Below are 20,768 nucleotides of genomic sequence, written 5' to 3'. Positions count from 1 at the left end.
TTTTAGTCCTATAATCAGTTTATAAATTGCGAACTAGAAAACAACACTTTTGCAGTTTTGTTTTTCCCATAGAAGTTTAAAAGCCTGTTTCACATTAGCGATTCTGATAGATAAATAAAAAAGACGAAGGAATTCAACTCGAGTCATGTGAATAGCTAGTTGTAGAAATCACATTGAAGCGCCCAGACACTTGATATATTTTCAGTGCTAAATATATTCGATGAATGCTCCGAGTATCGCAAAAGATTTCGAGATCTAAGCCCGGCGGGGTGACCAATCAAAGAGCTCGGAACATGGCTGAGCTGGGTCGGAGCCCCAGTTTTGTGGTGGTTTATAAAACTAAAGGGGCATGCGAAGTTTGCAACGAAAAAACAACTTAAAAGGCGGTATTTAAACAAAACAACCTTAAAGGCTGTAAGAGTGGTTTTCTTGGTCAGGGACGAGAACACGTTCACATCCGACAATTTATATCACAACGAATAAATAAGGCGGGGCTCGTGTTTGAACAAAACAATTTGTCACACATGGTTTGTCAAACATGAGCAGCAAAAACAACGAACAAACAGGAAACCGTCCATGAAAGAGCGGGGTTCAGACACCCCGCCCGAGCACGTTCGCGCCACAAGATACATAAAGTCGGAATGGTGTTGCCTGCAAACTGAACAATTAAACAACTTGCGAGGGGGCAAATAAGACATCTTATAAAGGTAAACGAAATGGCGTTTGGGAAATGTATCATTTGCCAGTATTACCTTCTAAAGTTACTGTGCCCCGTATAATGGTTCAGCATATGCAACATTTTGACAGGTATAATTTTTTTAAGTTTAGGAAATAGAAGTTTATTAAAATGATATGCAGATAGGATACAAAGAGAAAAACACATCAACACAAAATATCCCTACAGATATGATATAGTGATCACTTTAAATATGTTCGTTTATAATCTAGTTTGAATTCGTTTTTAAGCTATTTTAGATTTCAAACTACATTTAAAACTTCTTTTGCAACTGAATTGGTTTATTAATTAGTGACATCATCGCTGGCATAATTAAACACTAACGGACCTCTGGGGTTAAGTGGCAGTTACTGTTTATTATGGTTCGTCAGGGGAGAGACGGACGTTTACATATAACGTGAGGCATTAACGCTCTCCACTAACGATGAAGGCACCCGTCAATAAGTAGGGTTATTTTAACATCGATTTATAGCGCTCCAGACCACGAAGTGGTTCTTTCGTATTCGAGGCACTATTAGCTCATAACGTCCCACTAGTGTCACGGAAAAACACTTGCCATGCAGTAGACGCCAACAAACGTACTCTGGTATTAGTCATCCATGGGGGTTTGTCTGCTGGTCATGTAGTTGCTATGTGACACGAGGGCATTAACACGAAATAACGGACTGCTAGCCGTCAACATTTGGAGGCCTTAATGGAGTTATTTTTGTGTACATATCGCTGTTAAGCAATAAAGACCAGCTGGCATACCAGGCAAGAGAGGCCCGAGAGACCCATGAACATGATAGATTAATAGGTTGTAGACTATGCGTGTGGGTCATGAAAACCAAATAACGCGGCTACCCGGTGTCACTAAGATGCTCTATCGTAGGCAGGTTAATTTTAAAATAAGTGTCAATAACCATCTGCACGTGCGTTAACACAACGGCCCGCTCGTTTAGTTCAATTGAAGGGTACTTTTAAATGGCTTAAGGCGCAGAACAAAAGTTTGAACACTCATTTTTGACAGCTAAACACCAAATTTAATCCTTGCATTCAAAATTCTGCCCCACTCAAAATGAGACCGGCTCCTTACCTGCCCTGCTTGGTAACTATCATCTCCGTCTGGTGCCGATGAAACTTCAGCCAGAGGGGCCGGTTACAGAGGAAGACCTGAGCCCGCAGGCCCTGGCCAGAGCCTCCCAGGCCGCCTGCGCTGCCGCCCATCCCAGGGTAAGGGCTGTAGAGCGCCGCCGGGCCCTGCCCATACTGGTAGCCGGGACTGAACTGCCCCCGGGATAGCAGCGGGGGGCAGCATACTGCCAAACGGGTCCAAATCTACTTAACTGAGGGGGGGCGGGAAAGGCACGGGGGGGGGGGGGGGGGAAAGGCACGGGGGGGCGGGAAAGGCACGGGAGGGGGGGCGGGAACAGCACACGGTCAGCGGGAGGGGGGGCGGGGCGGGAAGGCAAGGAAAAGGAAAAACAAGCACTCACCCACCTGGACATCCTCCAACGTCGGTCGGCCGCAGAATGAGAGCAGCATGGCGCAGAAAAAAAAAAAAACAACTCCGCCCACCGCCGCATGATTACACAGAGGGAACGCCCAGGGAAAAAATCGCGGGAACGCCCACAAATCTGGTCCGTGAATGACGGACAGATCTCTGTTCCAATGGTTAGCCTCCATTTATGGAGCTAGCCAATAGAACAGAGGGCGGATTCAAGTCCCCCACACTGCAAAACTAAACATTTCTCCTGGGGGCGGAGCTAAAGCTCCGTGCCCCCGGCGAAACCTAAAAATGTATGTCGAGCTAAAAGGATACTAGGAGCATTTGTAATGCTCTGATGTAATCACAAGAAGCCACTGGCTTAAGGGTTATTCAAACAGCAGAGTTTGGGTATTGTAATACCTAAAACTACTATCCATCTCCATCATTCAATGGCATGCAGGGTCATGGTTTTTAGTAATATATTAGTGGTTAACCGATGCTCTTTAGGTAATTTAAAATTGGGCATCATCTGCATACCTTTGTAAGAGCATCTTGTACTACGCCAGTACTTAAAGCTACAAGAGCATGTAAATGTTGATCAGTGGTGGGGAAAAGGTGCTTATCTGTAGCCCTTAACGTGTAACCTTAAAAGTAGATGATATAGGACGAAATCAGCACCTTTCTAGACTTTGGTTGCTGAGAAGGAAACATCGAAGCCAGCATGTTGGTAGCCATGAGTTTGAAATAAAGGGCTTTTGATGATTTGTTACGACTGAAGCAGTTGATGTACTTGGCAAAAGCGGAGTGTGATTTAAGTGGGTAGGAGGCCTACCCATAAACCAATATTTGCTAACAAAATTACCCATGATTTGCCTCCCAGGCAATCTATTTCATTAATTAACTGGACAAGCAATCAAGAAATAAAATGATTCTATTTGTAAATGAAGAAAGCAAAAAGCGTCCCAGATCCACACTAGGCTATAAAGATGATGAGTTTATTAGAAATATAATGTATTGTATTATTGTGTAATTGTATTTATATAGGGGGGTCGAAACGCTTTTTCGGCAAGTAATGTGTTACAGTTGGAACAATGACTGCCTGTAAAAAAATGTAGAACAGCCACTGGACTGACAGATAATTATATTTATGTTACTAGAACCTTTCTTGTTTTGATTGTTTTGTATTGTCAGCAAATATAGTGGATTGTTTGGTTCACCAATGATACACAGATTATTGAAAACTAAACTCAGCTATTTGGGGGCTGAAGGGTGAAGGTTATTGTGAAATTCCGCGCCATTCCGAATCTGAAATTAAATTAACTTTGGGGTTCAAAATTCCTAATGTAGAGGTCAAAACTTGGAAAGTTGTTCCACTTAAAATCATTACATGTGTACAACTCCGACCATAAAATGATTGCATATCTAGCTGCAATTCATACTGGGAGTTTAACTGTAGTGGCAAGAACAGTTTAACCTGGGATATATGTCTGTAAGCTAAAGCACAAAGGCCACCCCTCAAGTCTTGGCCTGTAACTGAATGGGTGTCCTCGGAAGAGAGCCAGTCTGGAGATGCATATTCTATATCCTAAATGGCATCTACTCACCCCTTCACACAGCATGCAGGGCTATACATGTAACCTTTGAGATAAAATAGTGTTTGTACGTTAAGCTCAAAGTGAGATATTGGAAAATGGTCAATCCTCTTCTGTCAAAACTCTAAGTTCAATATCATGCCAATATAGTTTTATGTGGCAACAGCTCTATTATGACGTTCAGATACAAATGTTTAAGAGGCTCTTAAAATACCCATATTTATGAAAGGTACACCTCCTGTGAAATGAAGACACATTGCAATAATGGACTAGTAGATACTTTACATAAACTTACCGCTCTCTCCTCAATTAGAGCTGGTTCCTTGGCATCGTTCCAGAAGATGGAGGTACGGTCTCCAGACTCAAAAATCACACTGTACTGATCCCTACAGTCCGCATCCTCCAACCAATAGGTCAGATTTCCCTGCAATCAAGGCATAGAAGACATCTTGTAAAAACCTAGCCGGTTTAATATTTTGATCAGAGACTAATTATACCAATCAGTAAAAAGTGCAAGATATTAAAAGGTTGTGTGCTTGTATCGTTATACTATTGAAAATATAATTTTAGCAGAGAAGTCAAATGTAAAGCTGAACTGCTTAAATTGTCTGTATCTAAAGTCCCAGGAATGTCTATTTTTACCTTTGCACAGAGATAAAGATTACTGGGTTCAAAAGCACGGTTCCAGTTCAAATGTTCCCATATACGAGTCAAAATAACATGCACTATTTCAACACGGACCATTTGCCACAGGAGAGACAAAGACTGGCAATGGATGCTTAATTCCCAATACTTTAACCCCAAACCAGAAAAAGGTTTCCACACCTGTTAGTTTTTTAATGCAGTAATGAATAATTTGCTTACCTATGTTTTTTGCTCTTTGGGGTGAATACTCTATCCACCCAAAGATTCCTCATCTTGTCAATTTCCCCATGTGCAAGACTGGACGCACCCACTCTTACATTAGCTCTTGTGCATCAGCATACACTATTCACCTCCATCAGGACTATGTCCTGCCCCAGTCATGAAAACACAAAGCTGCTTATAGAACCCCTCCTATGCAATTATGCCAGTTTATCTTAATTCTTCCACACGTATAGATTTGGCACTTGTCTGACAAAGTTAAAATGATTACAGGCAGTAAGCACTTCTAGCTTGAAGCCTTGTCCATTACCAAACGTCCAGCCCAAAGAATGGGGAGGCAGGCATTGAGGGTTCTGCAGGTAGCTAGTAAATCCCCCAACAGGAGGAGCATTACCAAAGGTAAGCAACTAATTTTTCGTACAGCTACCTCTACCTGCATATTCCACAACTTTTAAAACAATAACAAACTAGTCCCACAACAAAAGGAGGGGAGTCTGCGAAGTACACTTACACAATGAGTATCACCAGTAGAACTAAAAAGACAAAATGTCTCTCCCTGCCGACCAGATACTCCTATCAGTAATGCCTGGTGACGGTATAGGTAGAAACCAAAGCAGCAGCTTGTGAAATGTCAAAGACCAAACACATCAAGGTAAGGCTGTAGTCGTAGAATTCACCCCAGTGGATTGAGCCTCAAGGATATTGTAAAGTTCCTTTATGGCCAAAGCATAGCACAGTTTAATGCAGAGGATAACTGGTCTATCAGGTGCACCTCTAGATCACTCTTCCATTTTTCATATCAGCAAAGCAAAAAGCTGGTCATATATGCAGTACAGCCGAGGCCAATGAACAAAGAAACTGAAGTATGCCATCGTTCCAACAGGTGCATTCTCTCCGCCTTGCTGGATAGGTGCAGGGGAAAAGAATGTGAGCAGTGTAGTAGATTACCCTAACACGGAAGTATAGCCAGATCCACTCCCAGAAGAAATAATACATATGTTTAGATATACATTTTGTAAAGAAAGCAGGTAATATACAGGTTGAACTGACAGAACATGCAGCTCGCTAATGCGACACACAAAAGCTAACGCGTTGAGGAACAAAGTTTTCAAAATAAGGAGCCACAGAGTACAGCTTTGAAGCAGCTGACAGGGGGTGACCCACAGAGACCCACACACGTACGTTGAGGTCCCACTGCAGAATGATAAATGGAGCAGGTTATATATGTGAAAGCCCTTTTGGGAAACTCATCATGCAGGTGATAAGAATAAAGAAAGCTGATGAGACAAACAAAAGACAAGCTGAAGCTGCAGAGAAAAGCGTGAGAAAACTTTTTTTTATTTGTTTATTTCGTCTGGTCAACATTACAATTCACACATACTGTATAGCTTTTTGTTTACAGGGTACACATCATGGCATATGTGAGCATCTGTTTACAGTAGTGAATTCTATCGTCTTGTGCATCCAAAGCTGATAGTTAACTCCTCATCACATCGCATTACGGCGATAGAGCCCCAATCATCTCAGGTCTACAGTTCAGCGTTTATCATTTGGTATTTCAGTATGTTAAACATGGAATTGAACATGCATCCATACACCTTCCCCCAATGGCAATAGGAAGGAAAAGTTATAACAGACATCGCATATTTTGTACATTTTCATCAATTAACATATTAATTATCCACCTGCATTGTCAAGAGGTATTGTTTCGGCGGTTCCCAGAAATCTCGGGGCCTCGATGGAAGCGGTAGCTCTTCCGCATACATCTCCATGGTTTCCCTGCAATAGGACATGTCCGTAAGCCAGTCCTTGAATCTAGGGGGTCGTTTACTGCTCCATCTAATGGCAACTCATTGTTTCGGCGCGAGAAAACTTAAACTGCAAAGTGACAACCTGCTCCTCCTCACACCAGGAGATTAATCTAGTCCAATGACTGGAGTATACAGTTTGCAACCAGCCAACATGACATTCACTACTTAAGACAACAGATCAAAGCTGCTCTGCTAGTGCTGCTCAATCTCCAAGCATGAAGGCATAGATTGTGGAGGTTTGGAGTAAGTACCCTGTCCTGATGCCAGGACAGAAGGTCCTAAAAGGTTTAGAGCATCAGATGCCCCCTAAACCCAATCTGGAGACACTAGAATAACCTGTCCCTGGTCCCACCACACTTTCCACAGAGCACGGGGGATCAGTGTCAGAAGTAGCAACATGTGCAGAATGCCGAAGGTGAGATGAGTGGGAATGAAATAAAAGCTCTCCAGCACAAAACCCTGGACAGCGAGCTTCCACACAGGATGAACAATTCTTGAGCCACATCCTTGTGCATAAAGATCATAATTTGACTGTACCAGATACCAGGGTGGCGACCAGGCCTTTTAAGAAATCATGTCACAGAAGGCCTCTAAGAAGGTTAGCTTCAGAGCAGGTTGCAAATGGTACTTGCAGACACCGACGAAGAACCCCAGGCTATACACAACAGTGGTCCTAGACTAAATGTAAATGTGGGATACTTGTAAAGCGCACTGTTACTCTACCCGAGTGTCCTGGCGCTGTAGAGCGCTGGGGAACCCGTCCTGGTTTTCCCTGTGAGAAGCTCCCTTTCTGGGTATCTCCAGGGTGAAACCAGGCATCCCCGGCGTCTGTGGGGGGCCGTTGTAGAGATGAGGCAAGCTTAATGCCCAGAGTTACCGAGTGTGTTCCCTGGTTAGAGTAGGCACTGAGGCGAGAATTATCGAGTCTGTTGACCCTGGTCCAAGACCCTGCCGCGTCGGGAATTGAACCCTGGTCCCGGGCCGTTCTCTGCTTACAGGTCTGCCGCCTCTAACCAGTGAGCCACACCTCTCCACTAATTGACTAATTGAGGGGAGCCCACCTTCAACAGCCAGCTGTCGTGGTAGAAGAACATATGCAGCTTTTTCCCATCTATTATAAGCATCACCTCCACCTCAAAGTATCTAAAAATTCTGCACCAGTTGTTAGGGGTCAAGATGGTTTAAATAGCCATTAGGTGAAACACCTGAAACTTTGAGCTGCCACAACTGTTGGCGGAACTAGCAAATTGGGGAGGCTAACCTCGGAGTACACACTTTGGCCCGACTAGTCTTTAATTTTTTCCAAGCCAAAGTTAACATTTTTACAGCTGGGTTCAAACAAAGAGATCAACTAACAAGCAAGAACACCTCCCCAAAACGTTTGCAGACTACATCCTCGTGCACTGCAGATCATTACACTAGCTCCCATAACGCAGGAAAGCTAGTCAGTGGATTCCAGGTCAGAGCGCAAAATCTGCTTAGCTCTACCCAAACTATCTTTACTGGTCTAAGTAAAGTACACACACAGGTTCTCCAGTGACGCTGGAAAAACTCACATGCCATTCTAAAAAGGGTGGTGCAATAGCAATCCAGACCAGAAGCATGCGAACACCACAGCGCCAAGCTGCCAGAACTCGGAGCTGCCAGAACGCGGAGTTACTTACTTTCAGTAAAGCTCTTTCTGAAGGATACTTTAACTGCAAATTTCTCATTTTTAAATAATCCCAGATTCCAGTCATTCATCCCAGCAACGACTCCTGCGTGCTGGCAGGCGACGCTGTCGCGTTCTTGTTCCGCTTCGGGAGTAACAGAGCGGGGCTGCTTATAGATGCCACCTGTTAGAACTGGGGGTCTTTAGTTGGCTGAGGTAGGTACCTTAGGCCAAACAGGGACCTTTGCTTCCAAGTCAGGGAAAGGAAGGACAGCTTCTCAGATAGCCCCTGCTCCCCCCCCCTCCGTAGCTTGGCACGAGCAGCCAGGCTGATCAAGGCAAATGTGTGAAGTATTTGCAACCACGCTCTCAGCAACCCAATGATGACAACAAATGGACTCCACAAGAGTTTCATAAAAAATTATTATAGGTTTATATGAAAAGATATACAATGAGACCACACTATAACAAGCATTTACAATGTAATGGTCTCGGCATTATTAAAGGTAGAGCTATGGCATTGCTCATGACATTTTTTTTCTTTTTTTTTTTAATCATAAATAAATGGCAGTGTCATTTACATTGCCAATAGCTTAATCGTTAAATAAATGGCATTGTCATTTACAATGCCAATAGCTTAATAGCTCGCAAATGCAGAGCCCCACGCACCCAGAGCCCCACGCACCCAGAGCCCCACGCACCCAGAGCCCCACGCACCCAGAGCCCCACGCACCCAGAGCCCCACGCACCCAGAGCCCCACGCACCCAGAGCCCCACACACACACACACCCCCAGAGCCCCACACACACACACACACACCCCCAGAGCCCCACACACAGACACCCAGAGCCCCACACACACACACCCAGAGCCCCACACACACACACACCCAGAGCCCCACACACACACACACCCAGAGCCCCACACACACACACACACACCCAGAGCCCCACACACACACACACCCAGAGCCCCACACACACACACACCCAGAGCCACACACACACACACACCCAGAGCCACACACCCACACACACCCAGAGCCACACACACACACCCAGAGCCACACACACACACACCCAGAGCCACACACACACACACACCCAGAGCCACACACACACACCCAGAGCCACACACACACACCCAGAGCCACACACACACACCCACACACCCAGAGCCCCACACACACCCACACACCCAGAGCCCCACACACACACACACACCCAGAGCCCCACACACACACACACACCCAGAGCCCCACACACACACACACACCCAGAGCCCCCCACACACACCCACCCAGAGCCACACACACACACACCAGAGCCACACACACACACACACCCAGAGCCACACACACACACCCAGAGCCACACACACACACCCACACACCCAGAGCCCCACACACCCACACACCCAGAGCCCCACACACACACACACACCCAGAGCCCCACACACACACACACACCCAGAGCCCCACACACACACACACACCCAGAGCCCCCCACACACACTCACCCAGAGCCACACACACACACACACCAGAGCCACACACACACACACACCAGAGCCACACACACACACACACCAGAGCCACACACACCAGAGCCACACACACACACACACCAGAGCCACACACACACACCAGAGCCACACACACACACCAGAGCCACACACACACACCAGAGCCACACACACACACAGAGCCACACACACCCCCAGAGCCCCACACACACACACACCCCCAGAGCCCCACACACACACACACCCAGAGCCACACACACACCCACCCAGAGCCACACACACACCCACACCAGAGCCACACACACACACACCAGAGCCACACACACACACACCAGAGCCACACACACACACACCAGAGCCACACACACACACACCAGAGCCACACACACACACACCAGAGCCACACACACACACACACACACACCCACACACACACACCCCCCAGAGCCACACACACACACACCCAGAGCCACACACACACACACCCAGAGCCACACACACACCCAGAGCCACACACACACCCAGAGCCACACACACACCCAGAGCCACACACACACACCCAGAGCCACACACACACACCCAGAGCCACACACACACACACACACACCCATAGCCACACACACACACACCCAGAGCCACACACACACACACCCAGAGCCACACACACACACACCCAGAGCCACACACACCCAGAGCGCCACACACACCCAGAGCGCCACACACATACACACACCCAGAGCCCCACACACACACACACACACACCCAGAGCCCCACACACACACACACACACCCAGAGCCCCACACACACACACACACCCCCAGAGCCCCACACACACACACACACACCCAGAGCCACACACACACACCCAGAGCCACACACACACACACACACACCCATAGCCACACACACACACACCCAGAGCCACACACACACACACCCAGAGCCACACACACACACACCCAGAGCCACACACACCCAGAGCGCCACACACACCCAGAGCGCCACACACATACACACACCCAGAGCCCCACACACACACACACACACCCAGAGCCCCACACACACACACACACCCCCAGAGCCCCACACACACACACACACCCAGAGCCACACACACACCCACCCAGAGCCACACACACACCCACCCAGAGCCACACACACACCCACCCAGAGCCACACACACACACACACCCAGAGCCACACACACACCCAGAGCCACACACACACAGAGCCACACACACCCAGAGCCACACACACCCAGAGCCACACACACCCAGAGCCACACACACCCAGAGCCACACACACCCAGAGCCACACACACACACACCCAGAGCCACACACACACACACCCAGAGCCACACACACACACACACCCAGAGCCACACACACACACACACACCCAGAGCCACACACACACACACACCCAGAGCCACACACACACACACACCCAGAGCCACACACACACACACACCCAGAGCCACACACACACACACACACCCAGAGCCACACACACACACACACACACACACACACACCCAGAGCCACACACACACACAGAGCCACACACACACACACACACACACAGAGCCACACACACACACACACACCCAGAGCCACACACACACACCCAGAGCCACACACACACACCCAGAGCCACACACACACACCCAGAGCCACACACACACACACACCCAGGAGAGCAAGCACAGCGAGGGGGCAGGGAAGCAAGCACAGCGAGGGGGCAGGGAAGCAAGCACAGCGAGGGGGCAGGGAAGCAAGCACAGCGAGGGGGCAGGGAAGAAAGCACAGCGAGGGGGCAGGGAAGAAAGCACAGCGAGGGGGCAGGGAAGAAAGCACAGCGAGGGGGCAGGGAAGAAAGCACAGCGAGGGGGCAGGGAAGAAAGCACAGCGAGGGGGCAGGGGAACCAGGGGGCAGGGGAGCAAGCACAGCCAGGGGGCAGGGAAGCAAGCACAGCCAGGGGGCAGGGAAGCAAGCACAGCCAGGGGGCAGGGAAGCAAGCACAGCCAGGGGGCAGGGAAGCAAGCACAGCCAGGGGGCAGGGAAGCAAGCACAGCGTGGGGGGAGGGAAGCAAGCACAGCGAGGGGGGAGGGAAGCAAGCACAGCGAGGGGGGAGGGAAGCAAGCACAGCGAGGGGGCAGGGGAGCAAGCACAGCCAGGGGGCAGGGGGGCAGGCACAGCCAGGGGGCAGGGGGGCAGGCACAGCCAGGGGGCAGGGGAGCAGGCACAGCCAGGGGGCAGGGGAGCAGGCACAGCCAGGGGGCAGGGGAGCAGGCACAGCCAGGGGGCAGGGGAGCAGGCACAGCCAGGGGGCAGGGGAGCAGGCACAGCCAGGGGGCAGGGGAGCAGGCACAGCCAGGGGGCAGGGGAGCAGGCACAGCCAGGGGGCAGGGGAGCAGGCACAGCCAGGGGGCAGGGGAGCAAGCACAGCCAGGGGGCAGGGGAGCAAGCACAGCCAGGGGGCAGGGGAGCAAGCACAGCCAGGGGGCAGGGGAGCAAGCACAGCCAGGGGGCAGGGGAGCAAGCACAGCCAGGGGGCAGGGGAGCAAGCACAGCCAGGGGGCAGGGGAGCAAGCACAGCCAGGGGGCAGGGGAGCAAGCACAGCCAGGGGGCAGGGGAGCAAGCACAGCCAGGGGGCAGGGGAGCAAGCACAGCCAGGGGGCAGGGGAGCAAGCACAGCCAGGGGGCAGGGGAGCAAGCACAGCCAGGGGGCAGGGGAGCAAGCACAGCCAGGGGGCAGGGGAGCAAGATGGGTGCCCGTCTGTAGTTATTGGAGAGGATTGCTTAGAACTTGAGAAGTTGAACAAAAAGTCAGGACAATGAAAATGCTGTCACGATGTGCCAAATGACCAACACAGTACAATTATGCAAACTGTCTTCAATAAATCCCTGCTCAAACCCCAAAAAGTTATACTTTCCGCAGCGGGGCTTAAGCCCAAATCAAGATCCTCTTAGACCTGGAGTCGCGGTAAACCTCCTTTGTCAGGGGACTCTCCCGATTTCTACCGGAAAAGAAGACCTCGCATCAGCATGCCCAGAAAAGCCCCGCTGAAACGCTGTTTTCAAACCCACGATCGGTCCTGGTGGGAGGGCGCGATCGTAATCACTCAAAGTGTGCCTGGATCTTACAGCTGGGAGGATACACAGGCTTTGGGCAGTCACAGAGAAGCTGCAGCTCGTTCGCCACAGCTGTGTTGCGCACTCAGCAACCCCCACCACACACGGAGGATTGCCCTCCGCCCCCCTCCTGTCGTCGGGCGGCGAAGGGTGGGCGTGAGGATGGGTGGGGAGTCTTTGCCCAAGAGGTGATGGCAGTTCTGGCTCCAACCCGCTGCTGGTGTCCGTGGATGATGGGTCAGGATAACTGTGTTGATTGGGAGGGTTCGCACAACACCTTTAAAAAAAAATAGGTGGTGACTGAGGCATAATAGCGCTCTGGGAGGGAATTGTAAGGGAGGGGTGGCAGGGTGATCACGAGTAGAGACGAGGAGCTCATGTCTGTCTGCTTACGTAGAGACCACCTGCAGTGATCCCTATAAGTAAATGAGCTTTCAAATCATAAAAGAATGCATTTTCCACCAGCAATTCAGCCTATGGGCGACCTGCGAAATACTTTGTATGGGGCTGTCTTTGAGGGCCCCATCTCCAGCGCAGACAAGCACACATCAGGTAAAGAACTGTGTGTGCCCTGGGAGCTACAGCAGCCTAGACTAAAAACACACGGCGGGTGCCCCCCAGGCTTTCAAAGGTTCATTTCACTCTGATGTCATCTTCCAATCAGTCCGGTATATCATTCTTGTCAGAAAGCAGATGTAACGGGGTGGGAGCGGCAATCCCTATTGACTGGTGGAAAGCTGATTGGGACACCCGTCCCCTGCTCTCGGACAACGGAGACGAATTGAGGGAAGGTGCCTTTAACTGGGATCTCAGCAGTGACGTGGCCACGCCCCCGCATGACATAGGAGGACCAAGACTGGACAAAGGCCCAGAAGCCCTCTACTGGGTGTGTGTCGTCACCCGGGAGGAAGGAAGTCAGGACGAGGAGGATTGGCGCGGAGAAGACGGCATGCGAGGAGAGGACGGAGGAGAAAGCGTGGAAGACGGAGGTGGAGAGCCAGGGGGCCAACGACCCGGTGAACCGCCGTGCCACACTCCCGAGGGAGGAGTGTGGCTTTCTCAGGTACGGCGGCGTTGAGCAGCTTGGGTCGGGAGTAAAGGAGCCCGTGTATGATCGTGTATAGTATCCCTCTCATTTCCATTCCCGCTTACCGCAACCCCCCTACCCTCCTATCCTTCCCTTCTGATCCTCACTCCCCCCCTAGAACACCGAGCACCGATAATAGTTGTACAACACAGGTGTACCCTCACTATCACTTGGTCCCCGTGGTGAAACCGGTATCAGTACATTATCTGACGGTATCCCTCTCTGTTGGTTTTCTCGTTGCGGAGCTGACCAGGCACAAGCATCCCTTGACGTGGAGAGAACAGCAGCGTCATTCCCAGTCAGTACGACCGCCATCACGGCCCGGGCGGAGTTTGCAAGAGAACGCTTGACATTCCGAACCAGAAAAACCTTTATTCGAATAAAACCCTCTTTACGCAAAACTAGTGTTCAGCCTGTTCTTGATCCACCCATTGAACATATCGAGCCCGCTCCCACACCCTCGCTACAACAACCCAAATCTATTCTTTTTACAATATGATGCTGAGATTTAGTATTGCGAATTGTATTTTGTGCACTTCGTGGGTAACTTTCATCATGCGAAGTGGCTTTAGCAACAAGCTCGTGCGTTTCCAATCAACAGTAAATAAAGGACTAAATACAGCCCTTTTAAAGCAGTACTTTTGCTTAAGCGCTAGAGAAAACCGTGTAATTAAATGACAATTATACAACAGAAAGGGAAATTGCTAAGGTTTGCTCTTTACTCAAAGGTAGCCAGCCCTGGGGAAGGAAGGGGATTTGGAACCATCGTCTTCATAAAATGGGGCCTTAGTGACATTTTCCCGTTTGAGACCATGGCGTGCTCCACCCATGGCGTGCTCCACCCATGCCATTTCAGATCTCGAGGCCTGGGGAAAATAGTTCATAAAAAGTAATTTGCTGAAATGTGTCATCAGCGCAGACATCTGTCTCCTCCCCTGCATTCCAGGACTCATTACAGTGGCGAAGGAGCACTTCAGAGAGAGACTTAAATCTTGCGAGACAGGTCTACGACTTGCAACATAGGGTCCCATGGTCTTTACATTCGGATCTTGCAGCCTAGGTCAGCGCCCTCGGGCCCAGCAATCACCGCCAGTGCCTCCGCCGCTGCACTGCCCTCTCGAGGGGCTGAATACCGATGCTGTCCACGGCGGTCTCTCGCCATGAGAAGCTCTCATGTCCGAGGAGCTAGGGGCAGGAGGCGGGGAGGAGTTATGAGCGTTGTACACCTGAGGCAGGTGAGAGACCCTGCTCCAGGAGTCTGAGCATGCAGGGAAATGTCAAGCGGAGTCGTGGGAAAGGGCCGGGTCCTGGTCTGGTCCTAGCAACCTCGAGCAGCGTCATTAAGTAAACAGGCGAAAAAACAATCAGGGGACAGAAGCACGAAAAACGGCTCACGGGAGGAAGGGAAAACCAGACGTGCGGGCGGAGGGAAGGGGTTGCCAAACAGGGAGTCAGAGGCAAGAAACAATGGCACAAACAGGGGAGGGCAGAAAAACAGCACAAACGAGGGCACGGCACGAAGAAAGGCACAAACAGGGGAGCAGAGGCTTACCTCATGTCCTGGTAGACGCTGCTCGACCAGCAAAATGGCGCCCGCCAGCTTCCGAATTTTTCGGATTCGGGGGCGTGGTTTTGCTGTTTTGAGTGACCAACAACATCACTGTCTAAAGAACAGCAAAACTTACGCCCCCAAGTCCGAAAAAGACGGGGCTAAATCGCAGTGTTGCATCTCTCCTCCAATGGCTGGCCTCCGTTTAGGAAGCCAGCCAATGGAGGATAGACAAGGCAGGGAGGCGGGTTCCAAAGCGCTACTAAGGGACATTAATTCTCCGACCCCAGACTGTGCAAGCGCAGCCTTTAGGTCCTCGACCTACAAAACCAACATATGGGTATTTGTAATATTTCACCTTGCCGGTTATTAGGCCTGCAAACCATTGTAGGATCTTGCAGTATTAATAAGCAATTCTCTATGATCCAATGCAGTCCTAATGCAATGCTATGCAGTTCGTAATTCAAGAATCAGGCACTTTGTAATGTCAAAATAATGCAGTTCGTTATGCAACAATCAGGCAATGCGTAATGCCAAAATAATGCAATGCGTAATGCAACAATCAAGCAGTTCGTAATGCAAAAATAATGCAAGAATGGAGAAGGCCAATAGCATTTCTCTCGGAGCCCGCACCCCGCCCTAGGCGGCGACATACGCACGCTCGCTGAGCATTACCTGGGGGGTGCGACCTCACTCTCCTCGCGTCTTGGGCCTCCGATACGGCTTCTTGGATTTTGGGCAGTGGAACTTGGGCCCCCCCCAACGGGGTTGGTTTGAGGCCCCTCCTTGGCAAAGGCAGACTCGGGCCAGCGGCACAGCTCCTCTGGGGATGCCGGTCCGGGCCAATGACAATGATGTCAGGCTGCAACAGTGCGCGCGCACACACACACGCACCGACACACACAGCGTCGCTGAGACTCACCTGAACTCCGGGTGTGCACGGTCACAGGGCAATCCTCAAGAAGGTCTCAGGCTGCATGAAGCACACGCACACAGCGCCGCTGAGACTCACTTGAGTTCCGGGTGCACACGATCACAGGCAAATCCTCTCGAAGGTCTCAAGCTGCACGAAGCACACGCACACAGCATCGCTGAGACTCACCTGGGCTCTGGGTACACACGATCACAATGCAATTCTTACGAGGGTCTCAGGCTGCAAAAAGCACACGCAGACCACGTCGCTGAGACACCTGGAAACTAGTGTGTTCTTGAGTTTCCACAACAGGAAGCCAGCTCTCCTCGGGCCCTTGGGGATCAGATACTTCAGGACACAGCAACTTCCTTTCAAGCAGGGGGGACAGCACACAGCAATGTCCCCTTAGCCTCTCCTTGGTTAAATCAGCAAACTGCAGGCCAGCCTCAGAACACACAGCAAGTGTCCTTTCCTTCAGCTGTTTCTTCCTACGCAGAGGTTCCTCTTGACCACGAAGTAGTTTCAAGCCTTTATAGTCTTTAACAGTTCCATTCCAACGTTCAGGGGTTTCAGCATTCATAGTTATACCCCTAAATGTCTTTGAAGTGCTTTGTGTTCAGGGGGCACTGACCCCTGTCCAAACCAGTTCTGGGTGTCTCCTGGTCACTGACCGCCTTCTTACTTGAGTAGTGGGGGTCCAGATCCTCAATCACTCAGTAGGCGATAGAGCCATTGTTTTATGGCAGCAGCTAAGGCCTCTTCGCCTCCAGGTGCTACTCCTCCCCCCTACACTCCAGATGCAGGTCAGCCTGTTGCTGTCTCACCTGCTCCCCTCAGTCAAGACATTCCCCAGAACCTATCACATTCAAATCCAGACAGTCAATCCACAACCAGGCAGAGACACACAGAAATGTTAGAACACAAAAACCCAGCCACTTCTAAGAGAGTGGTTTGTAAACACACAATGCAAAAACCACCTTCACAAAAAGATGTGTTATTAAATTGTGAGTTCAGGCACACTAAACTTCACCTCTCCATCTTAAGCCTATGGGAAGACAGGCTGAAATCATATTACACAGCCTCCCCATTCTGTCCTATGGGCAAGATGGCCTTTCAACAGTAAAAAACTAAATGGAGAGTATTTCAGTGTAAGGGCATGGTACACACCTCAGTGTACGCCCTACCTTTCACATACACTGCACCCTGCCCAGGGGAGAATCTTGGACCTACCATTGGGGTGTCTGATGTGCATAAAAAGGGATGGGTAAGGCCTGGCAAGTAGGTGCACTTGTCAGGAAAACATTGGCAGTTCAACAAACTGCATGCAAGCACTGCAGTGGCAGTTCTGAGTTCTCTCTTTAGGGCTACTTGTGTGGGTGGCACAATTAATGCTGCAGGCCCACTAGTAGCATTTGCCCTACCAGCCCTGGCACACATGGTGCACTTTACTAGGGACTTTACTCATAAGGCAAACATACCAATTATGGACAACCAATTACCATTACACTTTACACAGGGAGCACTTGCACTTTGACACTGATCAGCAGTGGCAAAGTGCCCAAAGCATCTAAGTTGGCAACACCATGTCAGAAAAAAGATCTAGGGGAAAGCAAAAGGTTTAGGGAACTTAAGCCAAAAAGGGCCAAGTCCAACACCACCCTTGTGTACTGAGGTTTGTTTTTCAATGTAAAGAAACAGAAGGTGGCGGTGTGGCGAAATCTAACTTGCGACCATATTACGTTCTGAAGTTATCCACTTAACAGTAGATAAAAGAGAGGGCAGTAATGAATCTGCAGTTAAAAAAGTACCCACCAGAAAACAAGTTATTAATTCTGCCGGTGTATACTTCGAGCTACAATCTTCTCCTTTTAGAATCGATACCACAGCAGTACCTCCCAAAAGGACAAAACAGCCTGCTCTGCACACCCGACTGTCAAGGCAGTGGTGCTTTGTGAACGTATGCACAGACGTCACAATGCAGCCTGACAGATGTCCAGGAGAGACACTTCCCTAACCAGTGCAGATTTTGTAGCTTTTGATCAGAGGGATTGTTCCTTGTTGATGCGTAACATATTTTAATACAAAGGACTATCCACCATGGAGTCCTCTTCGGAAATGTTCTGCCTTTCTTGGTCACAGAGAAATCAACAACAGTGGTCATCAATGTGTTGGTTACTTGTACGGTCAATAAAAAAAGTTAATGGCTTTTTTAGGGTCAAGCAAACGGAACACCTCTGCCTAGTTCGAGAGGTATGGCAGAGCGGGGAAGACCGGTAGAGTAATTGACTGCGAAATTAAAAGGGAACACTCCTATGGCAGGAATGTGGCCAGAGACCTGCGCATCAACTGGTCTGCTAAGAAAGCAGTATATGGAGGTTCTCCTCCAGAGCCTGCAGCTAACTCAGAAAGCGTGCAGAGTTGATCACAGTAAGAAAGACAGTTTTGATTGTCAGGTGTCATAGGAACAACTATACATTGGCTGAAATGATGAACACATATGGAATGTGAGGACCGAATTGAGGCTCTGCTTCTACATGGCAAAAGGTTTCCATACAAGAATGCAAGTCAGACCTTTAAGAAAGAGCATCACAAATGTGGACTTGAAAAGGTAAGGCTATTGTAGCAAACAAACATTTGTTAAAGCCAATAGTTCTCGCTTTTGGGACCGGTCTGCTTTGCCAATGGTTTTTAGTGTTATTGTATACCATGGGTACTCGCAAAGATTAATGCCAGCATGGTTGGGGTGAGTTTGATTTAAGATGGATGGAGGTGGAGAGAAGCATGTAGAGACAGTGAGTAGAGTTATTTTAAGGAATTCATTCAATACTGCCCTATCAATTGCGCTCCTAGTGTCTAGAAGAGAAACAGAACTGACATTACTGTGTTATTCTGTACGTTTGTCACTATCCATCTACCATCATCTGGGGTACGTTTCTTGGTTTGCTATTGCTACCTTTTGCAAGTCAGGTGTTCATAGTAAGTAACTTAGTTATTGAACTGGTATGGAATTGAATCTTAGTCCTCTCAATCTTCCTGGCTCTTTCAGTCTCTTATCTGTGAGCATTAGGAATCATTAGAAGCAGGGTTAGTTATGGGAGCAAGTGCTGTCAAAACTCTTTGGCAAAGCCATCCACTTTGTCGAGACTTGCACTAATTATTGCTGGTAAAAGGAGCATTCTGGGTGGTTCTTTAGTTGTATGTAATGTCCATGCCCACACTTCCACTACTACTGTTAATTATAACACTGGGTCTGTTTAGATTAATATGAAAGGACCACTGAATGTGTCCCAGCACCGTCTTCGGTGCGTGCTAATAAAATCCGTAATGTTATGTTATGTTATGTTATAGATTTTTATTATGCGCACAGCTACTCCAGCTAAGGAGCGTCCTGGCGCAATGTGAATTACAGTTTGTAATACAGAAATCTGTATAAATTATTCATTGATGAAAACTTGTCTTTTCAGTGAGTGGAACGCTTAATAAGGAAGTAAAAGCTGATATTTGAGAAAATGCACACCTGGCAGATGGGTAGCCGTTATCGTCAGTCCTCGGGCCAGAAGCCAATGCCAGATCGCCTGCGCCTCCTGCGACAGAGTGCGTGATCTCGAGCCCCCCTGCTTGTTGAGGTAATACATCGTGGTCGTATTGTCTGTCTGTACAAGCAGAGAGTTGGTCTGGAAGGACGGGTGAAAGGCCTTCAGCGCCAAGTGAACAGCTCTGAGTTCCAGGAAATTGATGTGGTACGTGGAATCCGTCGCGGACCACGTCCCTTGAATCTGTAGGTCTCCGGAGTGCGCTCCCCAGCCCTGGAGAGAAGCATCCGTCACGATAGTCTGTGTGGGAATGTCCTTGTGGAAGGGAACCCCTCTCAGGAGATTCCCCGCGGAACACCACCACTTCAGAGACTGAAGAGCATGCAGAGACAGTCGTATCTTGTCGTCCCAAGATCCTCTCCTCTGATCCCATTGATCCTCCAAACACTCCTGCAGCGGTCTCATGTGCAGCCGCGCGTGTGGCGTTAGGAAGATGCAAGAGGCCATCGATCCCAGTAGAGAAGACACCGTCCTCACTGTTGTAGATGGAGTGGTCATAAGAGCCTGAGCCTTCCGAAGGAGTGATAATCGTCGCTCCTCCGAAGGAGACACGCTTGCTGACAGCGTATTGATGGGGGCTCCCAAGTACTGAATGCACTGGACCGGAGTCGGGACAGACTTGGACATGTTGATGTGCAACCCCAGCTTGTTCAAGAGAACGCACGTCTTCTGGAAATGCGCTTGAGCTTCCGAGAAAGAGGAGGCCTTGATCAACCAATCGTCCAGGTACGGGTAGACAAACACCTTGTTCTTCAACAGGTGTGCTGCTACCACTGCCATGCACTTCGAGAAAGTTCTGGGCGCAGACTTCAGCCCGAATGGCAGTACTGTGTACTGATA

The 20,768-nt window shown here is 49.5% G+C and overlaps 1 protein-coding gene across 1 annotated transcript in view; it reads right to left on the bottom strand.

Annotated features, from left to right (window-relative positions):
- Nucleotides 1–20,768, bottom strand: part of EIF3B (eukaryotic translation initiation factor 3 subunit B) — a 404,806-nt gene that overhangs the window by 250,555 nt on the left and 133,483 nt on the right. Inside the window, exon 5 of the mRNA XM_078664978.1 lies at nt 4,092–4,220. Within this exon, the coding sequence (XP_078521104.1) occupies nt 4,092–4,220 (129 nt within the window). The remainder of the gene's footprint in view (nt 1–4,091; nt 4,221–20,768) is intronic.

The sequence above is a fragment of the Lissotriton helveticus genome, chromosome 10, assembly GCF_964261635.1.
Source record: "Lissotriton helveticus chromosome 10, aLisHel1.1, whole genome shotgun sequence".
Classification (NCBI taxonomy): domain Eukaryota; kingdom Metazoa; phylum Chordata; class Amphibia; order Caudata; family Salamandridae; genus Lissotriton; species Lissotriton helveticus.
Note: the sequence above shows the minus strand (reverse complement) of the source record. Positions and strands in the feature narration are given on the sequence as shown.